Here is a 20133-nt window from a genome sequence, read left to right on the forward strand (position 1 = left end):
ATTGGCACCTTCTCCCCACCCCAATCCCTTTCCCTAATGGTCCCAAGCACAGAATTCACCTTTTTCACAGCTGCTGCACACTGGGTCAACATTTCATTGTGCCATCCGCCATGACCTCAAGAGCATTCTTCGTTAGTCGCTGTGAGTTTGGGCCCCTTCAGTATGTGTGCATTTAGGATATTTGCGCCAATGTGTATCTCTTTACACTGAACTGCATTTGTGTCTCTCTCAATTTGGATATGGCTCTTTAGAGTCCTATTGGGTTTCATCATCATCATAAAACAACTGAAGCAATCCACAATCTTGGCTACTTCGCTTAACCCTTAAGTCCACAAAATTTAGGAACTTAAGTAAAGGCATCATTCCTAATGCAGATGTTTGAGGGGCTTCATTGTTTAGTTATTCCTATTCCTGTTCTTTAATCAATTATCAGTCCATAGGATAATCTGTTCTCTTATCCCATTACTGCTTAATGCAGGCATAGGCAAACTCGGCCCTCCAGGTGTTTTGGGACTACAACTCCCATCATCCCTGACCCCTGGTCCTGTTAGCTAGGGATGATGAGAGTTGTAGTCCCAAAACATATGGAGGGCCAAGTTTGCCTGTTCCTGGCTTAATGTATTCAGGCAGCTTTACTCAGGGACACTGTATACTTGGGGCTTTTAATAATTCCTTGATACATCCTGTTTTATCAGTGATTTGTTGTTTGATAGTTTACAAACTTTTAAAAAATATTTTGTAGGTATCAAAAAATACGTTGTTGGCTTAATTATCAAGACTTCATCCGATCCATCATGTGTTGAAGTAAGTGAGATTTCTCTAGGGAACTGGAAAGTGGGCTCCTTTCTGATGAAGTGAAACCAGGCCCTAATTCTTTTTTCTTTGTTTCCTCTAGAAAGAGAAAGTATACATAGGGAAGTTAAACATGATTCTTGTTCAGGTAAGTTTTGTCTCTGACCTAAAAATACTAGTTATGAAGGTTTTATCAGAAGAAAACTAATCTTATACCACATGGGGTTCTCATGCTTTGCAGATACTAAAACAAGAATGGCCAAAGCATTGGCCAACATTCATCAGTGACATAGTTGGGGCCAGCAGGACAAGTGAGAGCCTTTGTCAGAACAACATGGTGATCTTAAAACTGCTTAGTGAAGAGGTGTTTGACTTTTCCAGTGGACAAATAACTCAAGTAAAAGCCAAACACTTAAAGGACAGGCAAGTAGTGTTCCCCCCCCCCCCATATACTGTACCTAAGTGGGCTGTTGCCCATCTGTTTTATCCACCAGCTTTCCTTGCAGGTATTTGGAGGCAATATATTGCAACTGCCTCTTTCCCTAAACTCTAAACAGAGCTTATATGTCTCTAAGTTTGTGATGTAGAAATAAAACAATTTTGCAACTTGTGCTCTTAAAAGATAGACTTCAGAAGTAATACAGTAAGCCCACAACTTACATGGGGGTTACGTTCCAGGGATCGTGCCTAAAGCCAAAATTGTATATAGTCCAAAAATGCATTGGGTTCAATGGTGGGTGGGTTTGCCAAAGTCTGTTTTCCCTTGGATATTTAACTATTTGCCAAGCGTGCAAGCTGAATATGCACAAGTTAAATGCACGTAAGTTGCAGGCTTACTGCACATATCTGCAGGCTCTTGCCTTTGCTTGAATTGGTACTTTGTAATCTGCTGGTGTTTGCTTGGGCTATCCTGCAAAACCTCTAAAAGTAGTAACAAAAGTCTTTGCAGTAGTATGACGTATTAAACATGGTAGAGGCATTTTATATTGCAACTTTTAATGTTGCTTTTTATTGCTTTTTAATCTAATGTTTTATTATGTTTTTTTATTTGTTAGAAACCGCCCAGAGTGGCTGGGGCAACCCATTCAGATTGGCAGAGTACAAATAATAAAATTGTTGTTGTGGTTGTTAGTTGCTGATTTTCTCTCTCTATTTCTTCTAGTATGTGCAATGAGTTCTCACAGATATTTCAGCTGTGTCAATTTGTGATGGTAAGCTTTATTGCAATATAATCTTTGTAAAATGGTCACATTATTATAAAGACACATTTGCTTATATGTAGCTTTGTTAACAGGAAAACTCTCAAAATGCTCCCCTTGTTCATGCGACTTTGGAAACTTTGCTTCGATTCCTCAACTGGATTCCACTGGGCTATATTTTTGAGACCAAGCTGATCAGCACGCTAATATACAAAGTGAGTATTTCCTCTAAACTAAATAACCACATAGTGGTACTGTGGTCTAAACCACAGGCCCTAGGACTTGCCGATCAGAAGGTCGCGGTTCGAATCCCCACAACGGGGTGAGCTCCCGTTGTTCGGTCCCAGCTCCTGCCCACCTAGCAGTTTGAAAGCACGTCAAAGTGCAAGTAGATAAATAGGTACCACTCTGGCGGGAAGGTAAACGGCGTTTCTGTGCGCTGCTCTGGTTCGCTAGAAGCAGCTTAGTCATGCTGGCCACATGACCCGGAAGCTGTCTGCGGACAAACATCGGATGAGCGAGCAACTCCAGAGTCGTCCACGACTGGACCCTAATGGTCAAGGGTACCTTTATCTTTTACTTAAATAACCACTAAGTAGGAAAATGGGGTGCTGGTTGTAGCTAGTAAGTGAGTACCTAACTTCTATGCATATTTTTTCTTTTACAGTTTTTAAATGTCCCTATGTTCCGAAATGTCTCCTTGAAGTGCCTCACAGAGATTGCTGGTGTCAGTGTAAGTCAGTATGAGGAACAGTTTGTCACACTCTTTACCTTGACGATGATGCAGCTGAAACAGGTAATTCTCCTCCTCCTCCTCCCAAACTTATATTAGAGTGGGTGGCAGTTCTTACTCTGAAGCAGTTGGTTCCTCTCAAATCCTTCAACTGGATACCAAGATTTCCAGTGCAGGCAACAACTTGTTCATTGGAAGTAAATCTTGTGGAATCCCAGTATTTTTCCCCCTGTATGCAACATTCGAGGAGTTAATGAATCTTATCGGTGGATCGTATGCCAAGTTGCTCAGAAACGTCCACATGGGGTGAAATCCCATTTATTTCAGTGGAGCTATTTATAGCAGCAATCCAAAGTGAAGCGGGCCAAAGTGTGTGTAGTTGATGACACCATTGGCATTTACATGACTGCCAGATTATAATTTTGACTTCTGTTGTTCTTAGATGCTTCCTTTGAACACCAATATTCGACTTGCATACTCCAATGGAAAAGACGATGAACAGAATTTCATCCAGAATCTCAGTTTGTTTCTCTGTACCTTTCTGAAAGAGCATGGTCAACTTATAGAAAAACGTTTAAATCTAAGGGAGACATTAATGGAAGTAAGTTTTCCCAGTTTGCTTGCTTCTTATTTGTGTGTGGTGTTGTTTTGGTGTCCTCTGTATCTCATCGTCTTTACTGAAAAGTAAGTTGGGTCAAGAACTGAGTAAAGCATGAGAGCAGACTTAACTTGGATTAGTAGACAGGGTAAAATTGTGTCTCAAATGTAAGCTCCTTTGTCAGCTGCACAGTTGGCCTGGTCCCAGTATTTGTGTTCGGGCTGTGCAGTTCTCAAAGGGAGTTCTCCAGCATTTCTAGTCTGGTAATCGTTTACCTTGTGAAATAGTAAGAGCTCTTCTCCTGCTGTCAGTACTTAGTGCTGACACAATGCCAGTTGCCCTTTTGTATTCATTCTAAGGATGTGAACTTGTGTTTTTTTGGGCTGAGAACTTAGTCAAAAGCATTTTTGAGATGCTCCACCAAAAACCGATCAGATCTTAAAGTTGCCAGTTTTTATATATGCTTAGCCCTTTCGTATGTCAATTAAGTAATCACCATAAATTCGCTTTAGGCCCTTCATTACATGCTGCTGGTATCTGAGGTTGAAGAAACTGAAATCTTTAAGATTTGTCTGGAGTACTGGAATCACCTGGCTGCTGAACTATATAGAGAGAGCCCATTTTCAACATCTGCTTCGCCATTACTTTCGGGGACCCAGCATTTTGATGTTCCTCCCCGGAGACAACTTTATCTTCCTGTTCTGTCTAAGGTAATAGGAATCTTCCAACTTGCTTATAATCTGTCATAGTTGGGCTTAATCATTCTTCTGAATGTCTGGTGGCTTGATTTATTCAGAAGCAGTTCCAAAATCATTTCATAGGAGTTTACTGCTTCAGCTCGTAGAGTTTGGGCTTATTTCTCTGAATAATAATAATAATAATAATAATAATAATAATAATAATTTATTATTTATACCCTGCCCATCCAGCTGGGTTTCCCCTAGTATTGTGAAAAATATTTGGTGGGTTTTCATGGTTCATGGCACTTAAAATAAAAACAATATCAGTCCTTTATAAAGTCACAAGGTAGGAAGCCTGCTTGCTGCAGTCAGATGACATTAATTGGAATGTGTGCCTGCCTCATGGTGAGTGCACCTGCTGCTTGTTAAAAAAATAAGTGTAAAGATATTTAGCAATATTCTTCTACGAAAAAACTTATTTGTGTGTGTTTCTCTGTCCCCCCCCCCCCCCAAATACAGGTGCGGTTGTTGATGGTTAGCCGCATGGCAAAACCAGAGGAAGTGCTTGTTGTAGAAAATGACCAGGGGGAAGTTGTCCGAGAATTCATGAAAGACACAGATTCTATCAATTTGTACAAAAACATGAGAGAAACACTAGGTAAGTTAAATAATAGTTGCCTGCAACTCCATGATCATCCCAGGGCCATAAATGTGTCTTGTGGCTCTTTGTAAACGATTTAATGCAGATTTGTTCTACATTCTTCTGTCAACTATGATTTTAATTTCAGGTACTGCCTGAAGTCCTTATTAGATAAAGTCTTTATGATATTAGCTCTGTCTTGGTGGTCATCCTGTGCTTGGAAAATTAGGTCACAAATGCCTACAGAAGCCTAGGAGACTAACTAGGGCCTATATTGCTTTTACAAAAATCTAGCTAATGCATGCTTAATATGCCTTACCTGGCAGAGAGCCCCATAACCTTAGGGGAACTGCAGGGCACCCTTTAGTTGCCCTTAGTACGTATAATAACATGGCTGTACAGTGGTACCTCGGGTTACAGACGCTTCAGGTTACAGACTCCGTTAACCCAGAAATAGTACCTCAGGTTAAGAACTTTGCTTCAGGATGAGAACAGAAATTGCGCTGCGGTGACACAGCGGCAGCAGAAGGCCTCATTAGCTAAAGTGGTACCTCAGGTTAAGAATGGACCCCTGAAACAAATTAAGTTCTTAACCAGAGGTACCACTGTATAGTGAAATATAATTATGTGAACACTTACTTTAAACCTATACCCACTTACAGTATTGAATAATGTATAGTATTGTGATGTTTGGATGAACTGTGTGTGACTAATTAAATATACAAGCAGTACAGCACTTTTATCTTTAAATATTAACTATATTTCTTAAGCGTAGATGTTACTCTGAAACCCTGAAAATATGTAATGCTCATTTTCATATATGACCAATTTTTCTTTTTCTAGTTTACCTTACCCATTTGGATTACGCAGATACTGAGCGAATAATGACAGAGAAACTTCACAATCAAGTAAACGGTACCGAATGGTCATGGAAAAATCTAAACACTCTATGTTGGGCCATAGGCTCAATCAGTGGGGCAATGCATGAAGAAGATGAGAAGAGGTTTCTTGTAACAGTAATAAAGGTATTTATTAAGTTTCTACATTGCTCTTCATCTGAGGATCACAGGGCAGTTTACAATATGAAAACACAAAAATATGTAATATAGGAACAAACAAAAACACGACCCAGCCACCCCATCCCCACACAGTTTAAAAGGTCATCAATTAATTAGCCAAAGGCCTGGGAGAAAGAGAATGTTTTTGCCTGGCAACTATATGTAACAAATGTGCCATGTGAGCCTCACCGGGGAAAGTATTCCACAAATGGGTAGCTACTGCAAAAAAGACCCGTTCTCATATTACCACCCTCTGGACCTCTTGTGGAGGAGGCACACAGAGAAGGGCTTGAAATGATTATCTCGGTGTCCGGGTTGGTTCATATGTGGCATATGTGGAGAGGTGGTCCTTTAGGTACTGTGGTCCTGAGCCATTTCGGGCTTTATAGGTCAAAACCGGCGGTTTGAATTGGGACTGGAAACTGATTGGCAGCCTGTGCATTTGGGCCAGGATTGGTGTCATGTGCTCAAATATGGCCGCTGAATTCTGCAGCAGTTGGAAGTTTCTAAACCATCTTCAGAGTCAGCATCATGTATAGCATATAGCTGGATAGAGAAATGTTAGTAGCTCTTGGGGGGGAAGCAAACCAGATTTTCCAGAAAGAGGTGCAACATAGTCTGTTTTAAAAAGCAGTATCTGAACAAAATTTCTAGGGAATGCTAATCTTACCAGTGGCCAGAGTTAACTCCAGGGAAGGCGGGATTTCATAAAGGTAACACGCAGCTTCTGTTGCTGATGCAGCCTCAATTATTGTCTTGGCGTCAACACACTTAAATGTAGACATGCTAGTGGCAGTTCAAATAAAATAACTGAAGTTATTTTAAGACTTGCACAACACCTTTTGATGGAAGATCCTCAAGGCAACTTGCAATAGATTGTAATAATGCAAAAGAGCCCCATCAAAACACACACACATCCCAGTAGCCCTTACTGGGGGCCAGAGTGTGCTTCCCTTCTACTTGAGAAAAGGAGAAGCCTCTATGGTAATGCAGGCATTTATTGAAAAGAAAAATGAGGACTTTGTAGAGGTTCTGTAAAATATTCTGGATGCTGCAAACTAAATAGAAAAAATGCTTTCAAATTTAACTTCTAACAGTGCAACTCCATAATTCTTCTTTCTTTCTTTCTTTCTTTGTTTCTTTCTTTCCTTTTGTAGGACCTTCTGGGACTTTGCGAGCAAAAGCGAGGGAAGGATAATAAAGCTATTATTGCATCCAATATAATGTATATAGTAGGGCAATATCCAAGGTTTCTGAGAGCCCACTGGAAATTTCTGAAGACTGTTGTTAACAAGCTGTTTGAATTTATGCATGGTAATTTATCTGGAATTCTCACTTTGTTTTCACAGTAACAAATATTTCTTGCAATCTAAATTTTGAAATAGTTAACTGCTTTTGATCCTAGACTACCTTAACATTATAGGACTTTGAGAAGCTACTCAAGACTCTGAGTAGCATCTCTGTTCCAGTTTCATTTCCTTAAGCCCCAGTAGAAGACACCAAAATATTACTTAAATTTAGGAAAGAGAAATAGGCCAACTTTGGCAAGATTTCTGTGGAAAGATGAAACCTGAGAAACAGCAGCACGTTGTATACAGTAATTTTTTTGTATTCACAACTTTTCTCTTGCTCTGCTATAGAAACCCACGATGGTGTCCAAGACATGGCTTGCGATACTTTTATAAAAATAGCGCAGAAATGCCGCAGACACTTTGTTCAAGTCCAGGTGGGAGAGGTCATGCCATTCATCGATGAGATCCTGAACAACATTAATACAATCATTTGTGACCTTCAACCACAACAGGTATGTCACTCAACTTTATAAAAACAGGAATATGAAGCCTTGGGCCTGAGGGTGGACGCATCTGTTGCTCTGTCAATTTTGCCTCTGCCCACTGATAATGTAGCCCCTATAAGGAAGTTCAGCCTTTGAGCTGATAGTTTTTCTACCCCTGACTTAAAATGAAAGATGTATGGAGAAAGCTTGGAATGAATTCTGTGTCGGTGTTTTGGATATGAAGAAGCTCTTGCACCCACAGAAGAGCACTTTTGGACTTAAAACAGTGGTTTTGGAGCTTTGGGACACATGTCCATGGTACAAAGCAGTGGCAAGCTGCAACTGGCTGATTTGCTGTTAGGTTCTCCTCTGCCCAAAATAGTCCTTTAGCATTCACATCTAGCTAGCTATATAAATGCCAAATTTTCTGCATAGTAATGTAGATGGTCTTTGTTCCATAGTGGGAAATCTGACTCCTTGGTGCACTGTTGGCCTAAGTTCATGTGTGCTCTAAATTTATTTGTCAATCTTTTAAGTTGTGTTTTTAGGTTGTCCTAAAAAGGCCCTACTTATTTTTGAGCAATAATTCACATGTTTTAGAAGAATATGCAGCTTCACCGTTGAACAGATAATTTAAATAAATGCACCTGTTTTAAATACCAGTCTAAAATGCATGTATAGGCTTACCATATTTTAGCATATTCAGCTATATGTTTTGGTACATTTGATACCTCAACTAGGTGCATACTTTCTACGAAGCAGTTGGATACATGATTGGAGCACAGACTGACCAGACAGTACAAGAGCATTTGATAGAGAAATACATGTTACTCCCTAATCAAGTATGGGACAGCATAATTCAACAGGCCACAAAAGTAAGTATATTCTCTATTGGGTTTCCTTTATTTTGAACCTACAGAGACACTTGCATATGTGAGCGTGTCATGCGAGCCACAACAAAATGGCTGCCATGAAGGCTTGACCAGCCACAAAATGGCTGCCATGGCAGTGGTCACCCAAATCAGTGATGCTTCAAAAAATTTACTCCCAATTTTCAAAGGTTTTATTGCCCTGAGTTGTGTAAAGTTACACGAACTACTTCATTCCATGTATGGGTCTAAAACACATTAATTTTACTTTCAGTTTTACCGTTCGGCCTCATGTAACTTGCAGTTTCTGCTTCGCCATAGCAAAATTGTAGCAACCTTCATAGAGCATAGTGGACAAAAGGAGTATATATATTTTTTTCCAGTTCACAGAAGGCTGATGAAGCATGTCATTACTAGCTTTATGCACATCATTTGGAACGATCCTTTGGTGGGCAGTGCTGAAATGAGATTGACCTGCCTTCCAAGACTCTGTGGTGGAATTCTATGGAGATGTGGTGCGAAATACGAAAACATTTGCTATGTGTGTGAGAGAGGCATCGGCTAATTTCGCTAAAGGCAGCCTTCTTAAGCACTGCCCCGCCCCAAACTTACAAGCTGCTACCATCCTCCTATTAAGCAAAATGCAGGCTAGTAAAGAAAAACTTGAGCAGGTTACAAATGCAGCTGATAGAAGAACCACCCTGGGATCTACTGGTATAGGGTGGTATCCAAATGTAATTAATGAATTAATAGAAAAAGCATGGCTTCATCAGCCTGCCATTTCTGCGCTGGGAGTGGAGGAAGGAATTCTCTCTCTCTCTCTCTCTCTCTCTCTCTCTCTCTCTCTCTCTCTCTCTCTCCCCCCCCCCCCCCCCGCCCCAAACCAGCAGACTATTTTTATGCTGGCCAGGGAGGAGGAAGAGAATTAATTTATTACTATTACTGTTATTACATTTCTTTTTAACGTAGTGTTCCAGGTGACATGCAACACAGATAAAAATGATAGAATAAAATACCGAATCAAGTAGCAGGAAATATATATACATGGTTTACTTCTGTTCCACAGAACGTTGATATCCTAAAGGACTCTGAAACTGTTAAGCAATTGGGGAGCATTCTGAAAACAAATGTGCGGGCGTGTAAAGCTGTTGGGCATCCCTTTGTGATTCAGCTGGGCAGAATCTACTTGGATATGCTGAATGTGTACAAGTGCCTCAGTGAAAACATTTCTGCAGCTATTCAGGCAAACGGTGAGTATTACTGGCTTTAACATAAGTATTTGGAGTATGCAGAGGCTTCGCGGGCTACCCCAGAAGCCAGAACTTCTAGCTTCTGCCTTAGCGGCGCGAAGCCTCCACAGGGCAGCAGGCAGCCTTCATCCCGCTGCCCTGCGGAGGCTTTGCGCGGCTATCCCTGGCTTTTGCGGGAGGTGGGGGAAGGGACAGAGCGTGCGGCTCTGTCCCTTCCCCCACTTCCCAGAAAAGCCCCCAAGAGCCGCACTCCCTTTAAAGAGCACACGGCTCTAGCGGGAGGTGAGGGGAAAGGCAGGAGGTTTGCTTTCGCTGAAGCCAGGAGGGCAAGAGGGATCGGTGCGCACCGATCCCGCTTGCTCTCCTGGCTTCAGGGATAGCCCCGCAAAGCCTTCTGAGCGAAGAGGGAGGAGCACTCCCTCCTCGCTCAGGAGGCTTTGCGTTGCTTTCTTATTTCTTGTTTTCCTCCCCTAAAAAAGAGGTGCGTCTTACGGTCCGGTGTGTCTAATAGAGCAAAAAATACGATAGCTTGGGTAAAAGACACGGATGAAGTGATGGAATGGTTTATGTTGTTTGAAAAGCAGAGGGTGGTTAGAACAAGATTAAATTTAATGAATGGATGGGATAGGGGAACCCTTGCATGGTGTGGTCACAGAACTTACTACAACTTGCTACTAGTCTTTCTTTCTTTCTTTCTTTCTTTCTTTCTTTCTTTCTTTCTTTCTTGTTTCTGTGTTTGAAAATAGATTAACCATGGTTAAAGTCAGTGTTGAGGAAAGCCTTCACAGGATGGAGTGGGGAGGGAGGTGGAATTTGTACCAAGGATGGTATATGCTGTCCGGTAGCCCCTATAATAAAAGGGTCAGAACTTTTACCCTGAGGTAGAATTGTAGAGTTGGAAGGAACCCTGAGGGTCATCTAGTCCAACCCCCCCGGCAATGCAAGAATCTCAACTAACTAATACACAGTCCAGCCTCTGCTTAAGTTAAGACGTCAATTTAAAGTTCAAATTGATTTTTACAAGGTTTTGACAGCTGCTTTCTTTGCCCTGGATTTTATCTGCCATATTTCCGTTGTTTGTTTGTTTGTTTGTTTGTTTGTTTGTTTGTTTGTTTGTTTTAGATGGGTAGCTACCTTGGACATTCTGTGGAAAGGGAGGGTAAAAATATTTTTGAATTGTTTTACAAAGTATGTATTCCTGGGTTGTAACTGACCTCAAACTCTTCCAGGAGAAATGGTTACGAAGCAACCTCTGATCAGAAGTATGAGAACAGTAAAAAGGGAAACTTTAAAACTAATTTCTGGCTGGGTGAGCAGATCCAATGATCCTCAGATGGTAAGTGGACTTCTCAAGTGTCAGCAACCTCAATGAATGGCAAATGCACACTCAAACGTATAATAGACCTTGTGTTACAGTACAACTGTTTCTCTCTCTTTAGGTAGCTGAAAACTTTGTTCCGCCTTTGCTGGATGCAGTTCTTATTGATTACCAGAGGAATGTTCCAGCTGCCAGAGAGCCTGAAGTGCTTAGTACAATGGCTATCATAGTAAACAAGCTGGGAGGACACATTACTGCTGAAATACCTCAGATATTTGATGCTGTCTTTGAATGCACGTTAAATATGATCAATAAGGTAATTCACAAAGTCCTGCAACAAACAGGAATGCTTCGAGTTTTTTCACTGCTGTGAACCACATTCAGTTGTCTCTGTTTGAAATTGTAGTGTTCCTTGTAAATGTATGTGTGAAGCATTTATAGGCTGCTGCTCATGAAGAGGCTTGCCATGTAGTGGCTGTTAGAGCTATTCTTCTTGGAGGTGGAAATAAAATCTAAGAAGGAACCTTATAAAAAACTTACTGGTTGCCTTTCCGTAAAAAGTAAAGGCAAAATACTTAAGCCTGACATATATGTAGGGATACCTATCTCTGAAAATCTTGCCCGAATAAGCATACCAGAACTTCAAACAGAGCAAGAAATGTTCTGAAAGTTCTCCATTCATTTCATCGCTTATTCAATTCTCGCTGTATTCAGTCATTCACTGGAAGCAACTTTAAGGAAACAATTGTTTTAACCATTGTTAAAAAGTGTAGATTAAACTAGGCTGGAGCATAGTTTAAAGTTTTGGTCTGCCTCAGGTATACACTAGTCCTGAAAACTTGTAAATCAAACCATGATTTGAATTGTTTTGAAACTTCTTTCAAAATTAGGTTTGGGCTCTTGAACAAGTGTGGCGGCTGTTGTGCAGCTGCTGCCCTAGATTATTTTACTTTGGGGTGCTTTTTTAAGTAATGTGAAGTTCTAAAAATTTGTTTTGGTCAGACTATATTGTGTAACTTGCATTATTTTTTTCTGTTTGCTCCTTCCTCTGCCATTAGGACTTTGAAGAATATCCTGAACACAGAACAAACTTTTTCTTGCTACTACAAGCAGTAAACTCCCATTGCTTCCCAGCATTCCTGGCCATCCCACCTGCACAGTTCAAACTAGTACTGGATTCTATCATTTGGGCTTTCAAGCACACAATGAGAAACGTTGCAGATACAGGTAACTTATCCTAATTTTCTGAACTCTTATGCTTGAGTAAGTCAGCTAATTGTGCTGAACTATCCTCCTCTGCCTAGAACATGTGGGCATGTAGATTCTTACCCAGGCACCCCCAAACTCGGCCCTCCAGATATTTTTTGGGACTACAATTCTCATCATCCCTGACCACTGGTCCTGTTGGCTAGGGATGATGGGAGTTGTAGTCCCAAAACATATGGAGGGCCAAGTTTGGGGGTGTCTGTTCTTACCTATTTCTGAAAAGAGGCTGTTCTATATACCCACCTAACAGATTTGAAACTTGATTTTAAGCTTCCCTCAATAATTTACGGGAATTCTATTGAGAACAGGTTTGGTGGAGTGGACACTCCAAGTGTGTCCATTCATTTTAAACGTGGTAGTCATGAGTGATTATTTAATTTAAAAAGTGGAATTCCCAGACTAATAACTTACTTGCTTCTGTGTAGCTCATATACTTGATGTACTTCACTTGGTTTCTAGAATGCATAACTTCTACAGGCCCTAAAATTTTGAATAGCTTCATGTACTTTCTTCTAGGCCTTCAGATCCTTTATACACTTTTACAAAATGTTGCACAAGAAGAAGCTGCTGCCCAGAGTTTTTACCAGACTTATTTCTGTGACATTCTTCAGCACATTTTCTCTGTTGTAACAGACACGTCTCACACTGCTGGTAAGTAATTGTGGAGTGGGATGGAAGACCTGTACGGCTTGAGCTACGGTGAGTTCAGTTGCTGTATACATTCTAATCTAAATATTACTCTCCTTTGTGTGCTTTCACCAGGTTTGACGATGCATGCATCAATTCTTGCATACATGTTCAACTTAGTAGAAGAAGGAAAAATAAGTACTCCTCTAAACCCTGGAAATCCAGTGAGCAACCAAATGTTTATTCAGGAGTACGTTGCTAATCTCCTTAAATCTGCATTTCCTCATCTTCAAGAGTAAGTGTGTTTAGAATTAAAAGGTTAAATAGAACTTGAGTGCAAATACTAGTGGTCTTAATTGCTCTTCTCTGTGTGTCTCTTTTTTTTATTACTTCAGTGCACAGGTTAAACTGTTTGTAACAGGACTCTTCAGTTTAAATCAGGATATTCCTGCTTTCAAGGAACACCTTAGGGACTTCCTGGTACAGATAAAGGTATGTCTGGAATTCCCTCTCTTATTCTGAATACATATGGGACTTCAAGTAGACTAAACCATGGGGCTTTTTTTTTTGCTGAGACCTATGTATTGCTAGTTTCTGTCATGCTCCATTCATTGGTATGCCAAGTCAGTTGCTAGATGATTTTACAAAACAAAAGCTCTCTTATTTGCTAATATTGATGCTGTGAATTTTGTCATATTGTTAAAGGTAGCCAACTTCTAAAGTCCTAGGGTAACTTTAGTTTCTAATTCCAACCATCAGGGAGACTAATGCCCATACTTAAGGGAACAGGAGACTTGAGGATGATTGAGTTGGAGGACCAAAAATATAAGGGCAGAACTATCAGGTTATGAAAAGGGGATATGCACTAATTGTGGCATTTGCTTTCTAACATGTGAAGTCACTGTTCTGTTTCAAACATGCAGATGCCAATAAGGGTACTCTTGAGTGTGGTTTTTATTTCATTGCATAAAATTATCTCATCCATCCAAGTTCTGGAACTTTACATCGTAACTGCCTTTCTAGCTTTTGATGATCTCTGCCGGTTGTTTGGATTATAATGGATTTTCTCATCTGCTTTATTCCCACAGGAATTTGCAGGTGAAGACACGTCTGACTTATTCCTGGAAGAAAGAGAGACAGCTCTTCGACAGGCTCAGGAGGAGAAACACAAACTTCAGATGTCTGTCCCTGGCATCCTTAATCCACATGAAATTCCTGAGGAAATGTGTGATTAAAAAATAACCAGTTGCACTGTTTTCTTTCTGTACAGCTGCTTTGTTGTAAAAGAAAACAGGACTTGGATATTTGTTGACCAAAATGATGCCAATTTGTAAATTTAAGATGTCACCTAGTGGCCCTTTTTTCTTATGTGTTTTTGTATAAGAAATTTTCTGTGAAATATCCTTCCATTGTTTAAGCTTTTTTGTTTTGGTCATCTTTATTTAGATTTGCATGAAGTTGGAAATTAAGGCATTTTAAAAATAAAAAAACACTTCATGCCCATTTTGTGGCTAAGGGTAAAAGAGGCAAAACATATAACTTGTAAAGTCTATTGCAAAATTATACATTTTCCAGTTAGAACACAGATTTTTTTTTTCCAATTAGGGAACACTTTCTTACTAGCCTGTCCTGCAGTCTAGAAGAAAAGGGTAAATGAGTATAGTCCATCAGATTAATTGTTAGGTATAGGATGGTGAGTGCTGCATCAGACATGAGCAGCTTTTGGGCTGAGTGGCAAGGCTAGGCTTACTGGTATTTGCAAGTTGTATGGCAAGTTTGCAGCAAGATCATGTGCATATCATCCCATTGTAAAGCAACTTGGAGAAAAAAGAGTATGGGAACACAGTACAGTTAGTTATTTTTACACAGTTCTTTTGTTTTTGTGTGTGTGCTGTCGCTTTGTCGACAACAGCTTTTTGTTTTCCTCAATGAGGAGTGTTGCTCATTTGTGAGCCTTCATTAACTCGAAGTGAAATGGTTAAAATATTTATCCTGTTAGACTAGGCTGCATCTTTTTAACAAGCTCATTAAAGAAGAATTCTGGCTTTTGAGATGACTTCTACTAATTACATTGTTTACCATGCTGTAGTGCTTTAAGAACACTACTTAAAAAGCAAAATAAACTTGGTTTACATTTATTTTCCTTTCCTTGGCTTTATTCTTTTATTGGATTAAACGCTCTGATCACCTTAAAATTCAAGTAGAATTTAGAGTAGCAGAAGAATCCCGTTACGGACCCTGCAAGACCTGGCAGGGACTCCCATAATGGCCGTGGGACCTTCCTCTGCAGGAGAGTGGCTCTGCAAATTGATTCTTTAAACGTAGGTTTTCAACACGTCTCCCGAAATGGCCTGCCCAGCATTGTCTTTTTCCCCTTTAACCCGAGTTTTTGTGGCTCTTCTCAAGCAGTGTATAATATGACCAAAAACAAAAAAATTAACATTTGGCAGTATCAATGTTACTTTTGCTTAACATTTCTCCAGAATTTCTCTTCTGTATAACAAATGCCAACTTTGTCTTGGTTTTCCTGGGACGGGTGGCTTCCATGTTGCCTACAGTCCTGAGACTGTCTCACTACTTTTTTTAAAATGCAACATTCATGTGCCGTTGTTAAAGAAAATGAGGGTAGATGATTAGTGTTAATCTTTTTATATAAAATTTGAATATCAAAATAAAGTTGTATTGTGCCTTTATTATCCATTCAGAATTTTTAGTTGGAAATTCTTCATTTTAGTACCTATCAAAGCAAAATAACACTTAAATCAAATTCAAGTGCTTTTAATGCTTGGTATAAAATACCAAAACTAGATTGAGGTTCTAAAGTGCTAAGTCGACCTCCGTTTCCAACCAAAACTTTTTGCACAGCATACTACTTGAAATCCGTCTACGTCATATGCCTAAGATGGCAGGCGTGGACACAGTGGAGGACAAAATAAATTAATACGAGAAGCAAATAATGAATGTTGTAGGAAGTGTGAGTAATGGAGAATCTGCATAAACACTGGGCATTGTATACATTAGGGCAAACATAGTAGAAGCACATTTTTGTGACCCAAAAATGTCACAAAAGGAGGGGGGCCACAGAACAGGGTGTTTGCAGACTTTTTCAATGGTGTTTCAAATATATGCATGTTCACTTAAACGTGTGGTTCGCCTGTACTTCAGTCTTAGAAGGCTGACACCAGCAGTTCAGGGTCTCACCACAAGGGGCAGTGACAGATTCCAGCAGTTCCTGGCAGAAGTCCACCTTGACAACCTTTCCAGGCTGGTTAGTGATACGAACCAATTCCCGCCCCCCAACCCAGAAAAAGAAAACAATTTAAAAGACTATAGATAGTTTAATAAGTCAAAGGCCCGGTTATAGAGGACTCTCTGGCACCTAAATATATGTAGCAAGCGCACCAGGTGAGCCTCCTCTGGGGAGAGCATTCCGCAAAGGGGGAGCCACTACAGAAAAGGCCCATTCTCATGTTACCGCCCTACAGACCTCTCGTGGAGGACACACACAAAGAAGAGCCTCAGATGATGATCACAGAGTCCAGGGTGGTTCATATAAAGGTGGTCCTTGAGGCATTGCAGTCCTGAGCCATTTAAGGCTTCAGAGGTCAAAACTAGCACACTGCTGGTCCCGTGGGTTACCCGAGAAGTGAGGTCCAAGTCCAGTCCGTGGTCAAAGGTGCAAAGACTGCAAAGAGGCAGTCCGTAGAAGCTGAAGCTGGGTGCAGGGGAGGGAGTCAGGTGAAGTCAGGAACAGGCATGCAAGCAGGGAGCCAGGGCTGGTCAGGAGCTCAGGCAGGAAAGCAGGACAGGGTTCAGGCAGGAACTAGCAACCAACAATGCTGCTCCCGCAACTTGCGACTGGGGCTGGCCGGCTTTTATCTGCCCCAAGGCATTGGGCGGCCCCGATCCTCTGGTGACTCGCCTCTCCTGGCCTGGAGGCGAGCACTCCTCCTGCAGGAACTTAGTTCCCTCTGCCTCTCTGCCCTGAGCCTCTGCAGCTCAGGAGAGGCTGAAGGGTTACCGGACCCAGTGGCAACCTCAGCTTCCTCTGATGGGGCTGAGAGTGGAGCACCTGCAGGCAATGGGTCCTCCATCACCTCAGGAGCCAGAGCAGACTCAGCTGATGCCTGCACCTGAGGATTCAGCACAGGTGAGGACCCTTCAGGCTCATGCCCCAGTCCCGGCTCAGCTGGTTCTGGAGGCGGGGAATCATGTGCAGGCTGGGATCCCTCAGGTTCAGCATCCGAGTCCGAATCCCAGGCCATCACACACTTTGAATTGGGCCTGGAAACTTAATTGGCAGCCAATGCATTTGGGCCAGGATTGGTGTAATATGCCCAAGCCATCTTGCCCTGGTCAGCAACGTGGCTGCTGAAAACTACACTAGCTGAAGTTTCTGAACCATCTTCAAAGGCAGATGGATATTTTAACATTGCAGTATTCTAACCTAGACGTTACCAGTGCATAGATGACGGATCAAGGTCCCTCCTAGGAGGATTCCAACTGCTATCAAGACAAGTCAATTCCCTGCAATCCTGCTCTGCTTCCAGAGTTAAATGGGAAGAGTGGTGGTTGCTGCTCCCCAAGACAACCAGAATCTGCATACAAGGAGCCATTTAGTGCTTTTTTTGGTGCAAATTAGGCGTTCGTTCTCCATACTAGTGACTACAGTCACAAAAAGACCTATGTTATAGCAAAAAGATGGTAATGTTCGGAGCATTAGTCATGCTCTGAGTAAATTTGTAGACCAAAGTCTTGATTTCAGCAAGTCTTACTGAGTGTGAGTTACTTGGAAAAACAATATAACTCAGGTGGTCAGAAAGGCCCAACAGAGACTCCATTTTCTCAGGGTCTTGCGAAAGAACAATGTTAAACAACAATTGATGACCTACTGGTCCACAATAGAAAGTGTCCTCTCATACTGCATCACAGTGTGGTACATTGGCTTGACAGCCACGGACAGAAAGTCTTTACGGAGGGTGGTGAACACAGCACATGATATCATGGGCTGTCCCCTGAGCCCGCTAGATGACATCGCAAGGGATCGTTGCCTTGGGAGAGGTACCCCTGATCGTTAGGTCCAGTCGTGATGGACTCTGGGTTTGCGGTGCTCATCTCGCTTTATTGGCCGAGGAAGTTGACACACAGCTTCTGGGTCATGTGGCCAGCATGACTAAGCCGCTTCTGGCGAACCAGAGCAGTGCAACGGAAACGGCGTTTACCTTCCCACTGGAGCGGTACCTATTTATCTACTTGCACTTTGACGTGCTTTTGAACTGCTAGGTTGGCAGGAGCAGGGACTGAGCGATAGGAGCTCACCCCGTCATGGGGATTCAAACCGCCAACCTTCTGATCGGCAAGTCCTAGGCTCTGTGGTTTAACCCACAGCGCCACCCGCGTCCCGCCTAACGCCTCTCAATTTCTCCAAACCTTTTCACCCTGTTGGATGTGATGTCAATAAGTGCTTAGCAACTTGGGCAGGCTATGCTGGCCATGACCCTGCAGTTAGATTCCTCTTCTTCCCGGGGGGGGGGGGGGGGGATGAACAAAAGTTTAGGACACTGAACCTGAAAAGGGAGAATATAAGGAGGCAGCCCCCAAAAGTCCTTCCACCAGGTGTGCCTGTAGGGCCTGGACCCCTGTTGCTGCCATCATTTGACTCAGAAGCTCCCCAGCTCTGTTGAAACAGGAAACTAAAAGAGCAGGTTGGGCCCCTTTAAAGAAAGAAGCACTTCCCAGTACAGGTAGGGCTAAAAATAACTGGAAAGCAGCTGTTTCCACTCTAGAAGACGGTCTCAATTTGGTTCTTGCTGAAGCAACATCAGAGTTTTATGTTTCTATAGCGGAGCGGAACGAGCCTGTTGCGTGTGAATGAGGTCCTAGGATAACCTGAACACTGTGATTAATGCATTGGTAATCTCATGACTGGATTACAGTGGTACCTTGGTTCTCAAACTTAATCCGTTCCGGAAGTCTGTTCCAAAACCAAAGCATTCCAAAACTGAGGCGCGCTTTCCCATAGAAAGTAATGCAAAATGGATTAATCTGTTACATACTTTTAAAAACAACCCCTAAAGCAGCAATTTAACATGAATTTTACTATGTAACGCAGGGGTCTCCAAGCTTTCCTTGTCTTGGGCTGGTGTCTCGAATGACGATCGCGCAGAGGGCGGTGAAGCGCGCGCACACATGCTATTTCCAGCGCACTTTGGGGTCGGAGGAGCACCGGAAACAGCTTATGCGCATGCGCATGGACCTCCTCCGACCAGGATGTGCACAGGAAATAGCGTTTGTGCACGCATTGCACATCCGGGGCGGAGGAGGCCCGTGCGCATGCACACAAGCTATTTCCGGTGTTCCTCCGACCCAGAAGTGGGTCACCATGCCACGCCGCAACAGTAAGAGCGGGTGGTGGTGGTCGCCACGGCCCAGATAAACGAGACCCTTGGGCCTTATCCGGCCTCCGGGCCGTAGGTTGGTGACCCCTGATCTAACGAGACCATTGATCCATAAAATGAAAGCAAAAAAAAAAGTACTACAGTCACACAATCAATCAGTAGCTGAACTGGGTTCCACACAGTCACAAAAACAAAACCAAAATGAGCTGCAAAAATGAAAATGCAAAACAAATAGCAAAAACAGACCTCAGTGTAACATGAAAACAGAAGTGTGGCACTCAAACTGGAAGCATAACACTCAAAGAGGAGCACGTTCGGCTTCCGAAAAAAGTTCACAAACCAGAACACTCACTTCCGGCTTTGCAGTGTTCGGGTCCAAGTTGTTTGAGTACCAAGGCATTCGAGAACCAAGATACCACTGTACTGTAATGCACTTTATGTGGGGCTTCCCTTAAGGGTAGTTTGGAGCTGCAGTTTGGTGTTAAATGCTGTGAATGAGGTGTTAAATGGGACACCTAGAGGCGCACATATGAACACCTGTGCAGAGAGAACTACATTGGCTGCTTATTAGCCACCAAGCAATGCTCCAGATCTTGTTAGTAACATTCAATGGCCTGAACAACTTAGGGGCCTAATTACCTGAAAGGCTGCGGGCTCCTATCTGCTGTGGGAAATCGCTCAGATCATCTGCGAAGCTCCTATTAGTGGCACAGCATATTATAGAAAATTGTGTCATAAAAGGCCAATTTCTTTCCTTGGCCCTGTTCTCTGCAACACTCTGACCTCTGCCACTGGTTACCAGCTTCAAATGTATTTTGAGGACATACCTTTTTTCTCAGGCTTTTCCTAATTTTTAAAGCTGGGCCTTGTCTTTTTGTTTGTTAGAATGCTTTGTTTTAGTTTGGGGGCAGGGGGGAGAGAGCAGAGT

At 42.1% G+C, this 20133-nt stretch overlaps 1 protein-coding gene across 1 annotated transcript; it reads left to right on the plus strand.

Annotated features, from left to right (window-relative positions):
- Window positions 1-687: 687 nt before the first annotated feature.
- LOC308468990 (exportin-1-like) lies at window positions 688-14945 on the plus strand. The gene is made up of 21 exons (XM_081024315.1): window positions 688-804; window positions 896-940; window positions 1034-1215; window positions 1955-2003; window positions 2087-2206; window positions 2659-2787; window positions 3167-3325; window positions 3835-4032; window positions 4522-4660; window positions 5486-5667; window positions 6858-7014; window positions 7341-7504; window positions 8218-8352; window positions 9413-9596; window positions 10826-10932; window positions 11036-11230; window positions 11973-12141; window positions 12697-12831; window positions 12943-13102; window positions 13203-13299; window positions 13896-14945. Exons 2-21 carry the CDS (start codon window positions 926-928, stop codon window positions 14040-14042), a joined length of 2823 nt encoding a protein of 940 aa, XP_080880441.1. The 5' UTR covers window positions 688-804; window positions 896-925; the 3' UTR covers window positions 14043-14945.
- The last annotated feature ends 5188 nt before the right edge of the window (window positions 14946-20133 follow it).

The sequence above is a fragment of the Podarcis pityusensis genome (genome assembly GCF_964106645.2).
Source record: "Podarcis pityusensis genome assembly, contig: HAP1_SCAFFOLD_663, whole genome shotgun sequence".
Taxonomy (NCBI): domain Eukaryota; kingdom Metazoa; phylum Chordata; class Lepidosauria; order Squamata; family Lacertidae; genus Podarcis; species Podarcis pityusensis.

Bases quoted from the DNA above. Each gene is read 5' to 3' on its own strand.
- LOC308468990 (XM_081024315.1), top strand. The intron at 4,033-4,521 runs GTAATAGGAATC...CCCCAAATACAG, and splicing joins ATCTTCCTGTTCTGTCTAAG to GTGCGGTTGTTGATGGTTAG. The intron at 11,231-11,972 runs GTAATTCACAAA...CTCTGCCATTAG, and splicing joins CGTTAAATATGATCAATAAG to GACTTTGAAGAATATCCTGA.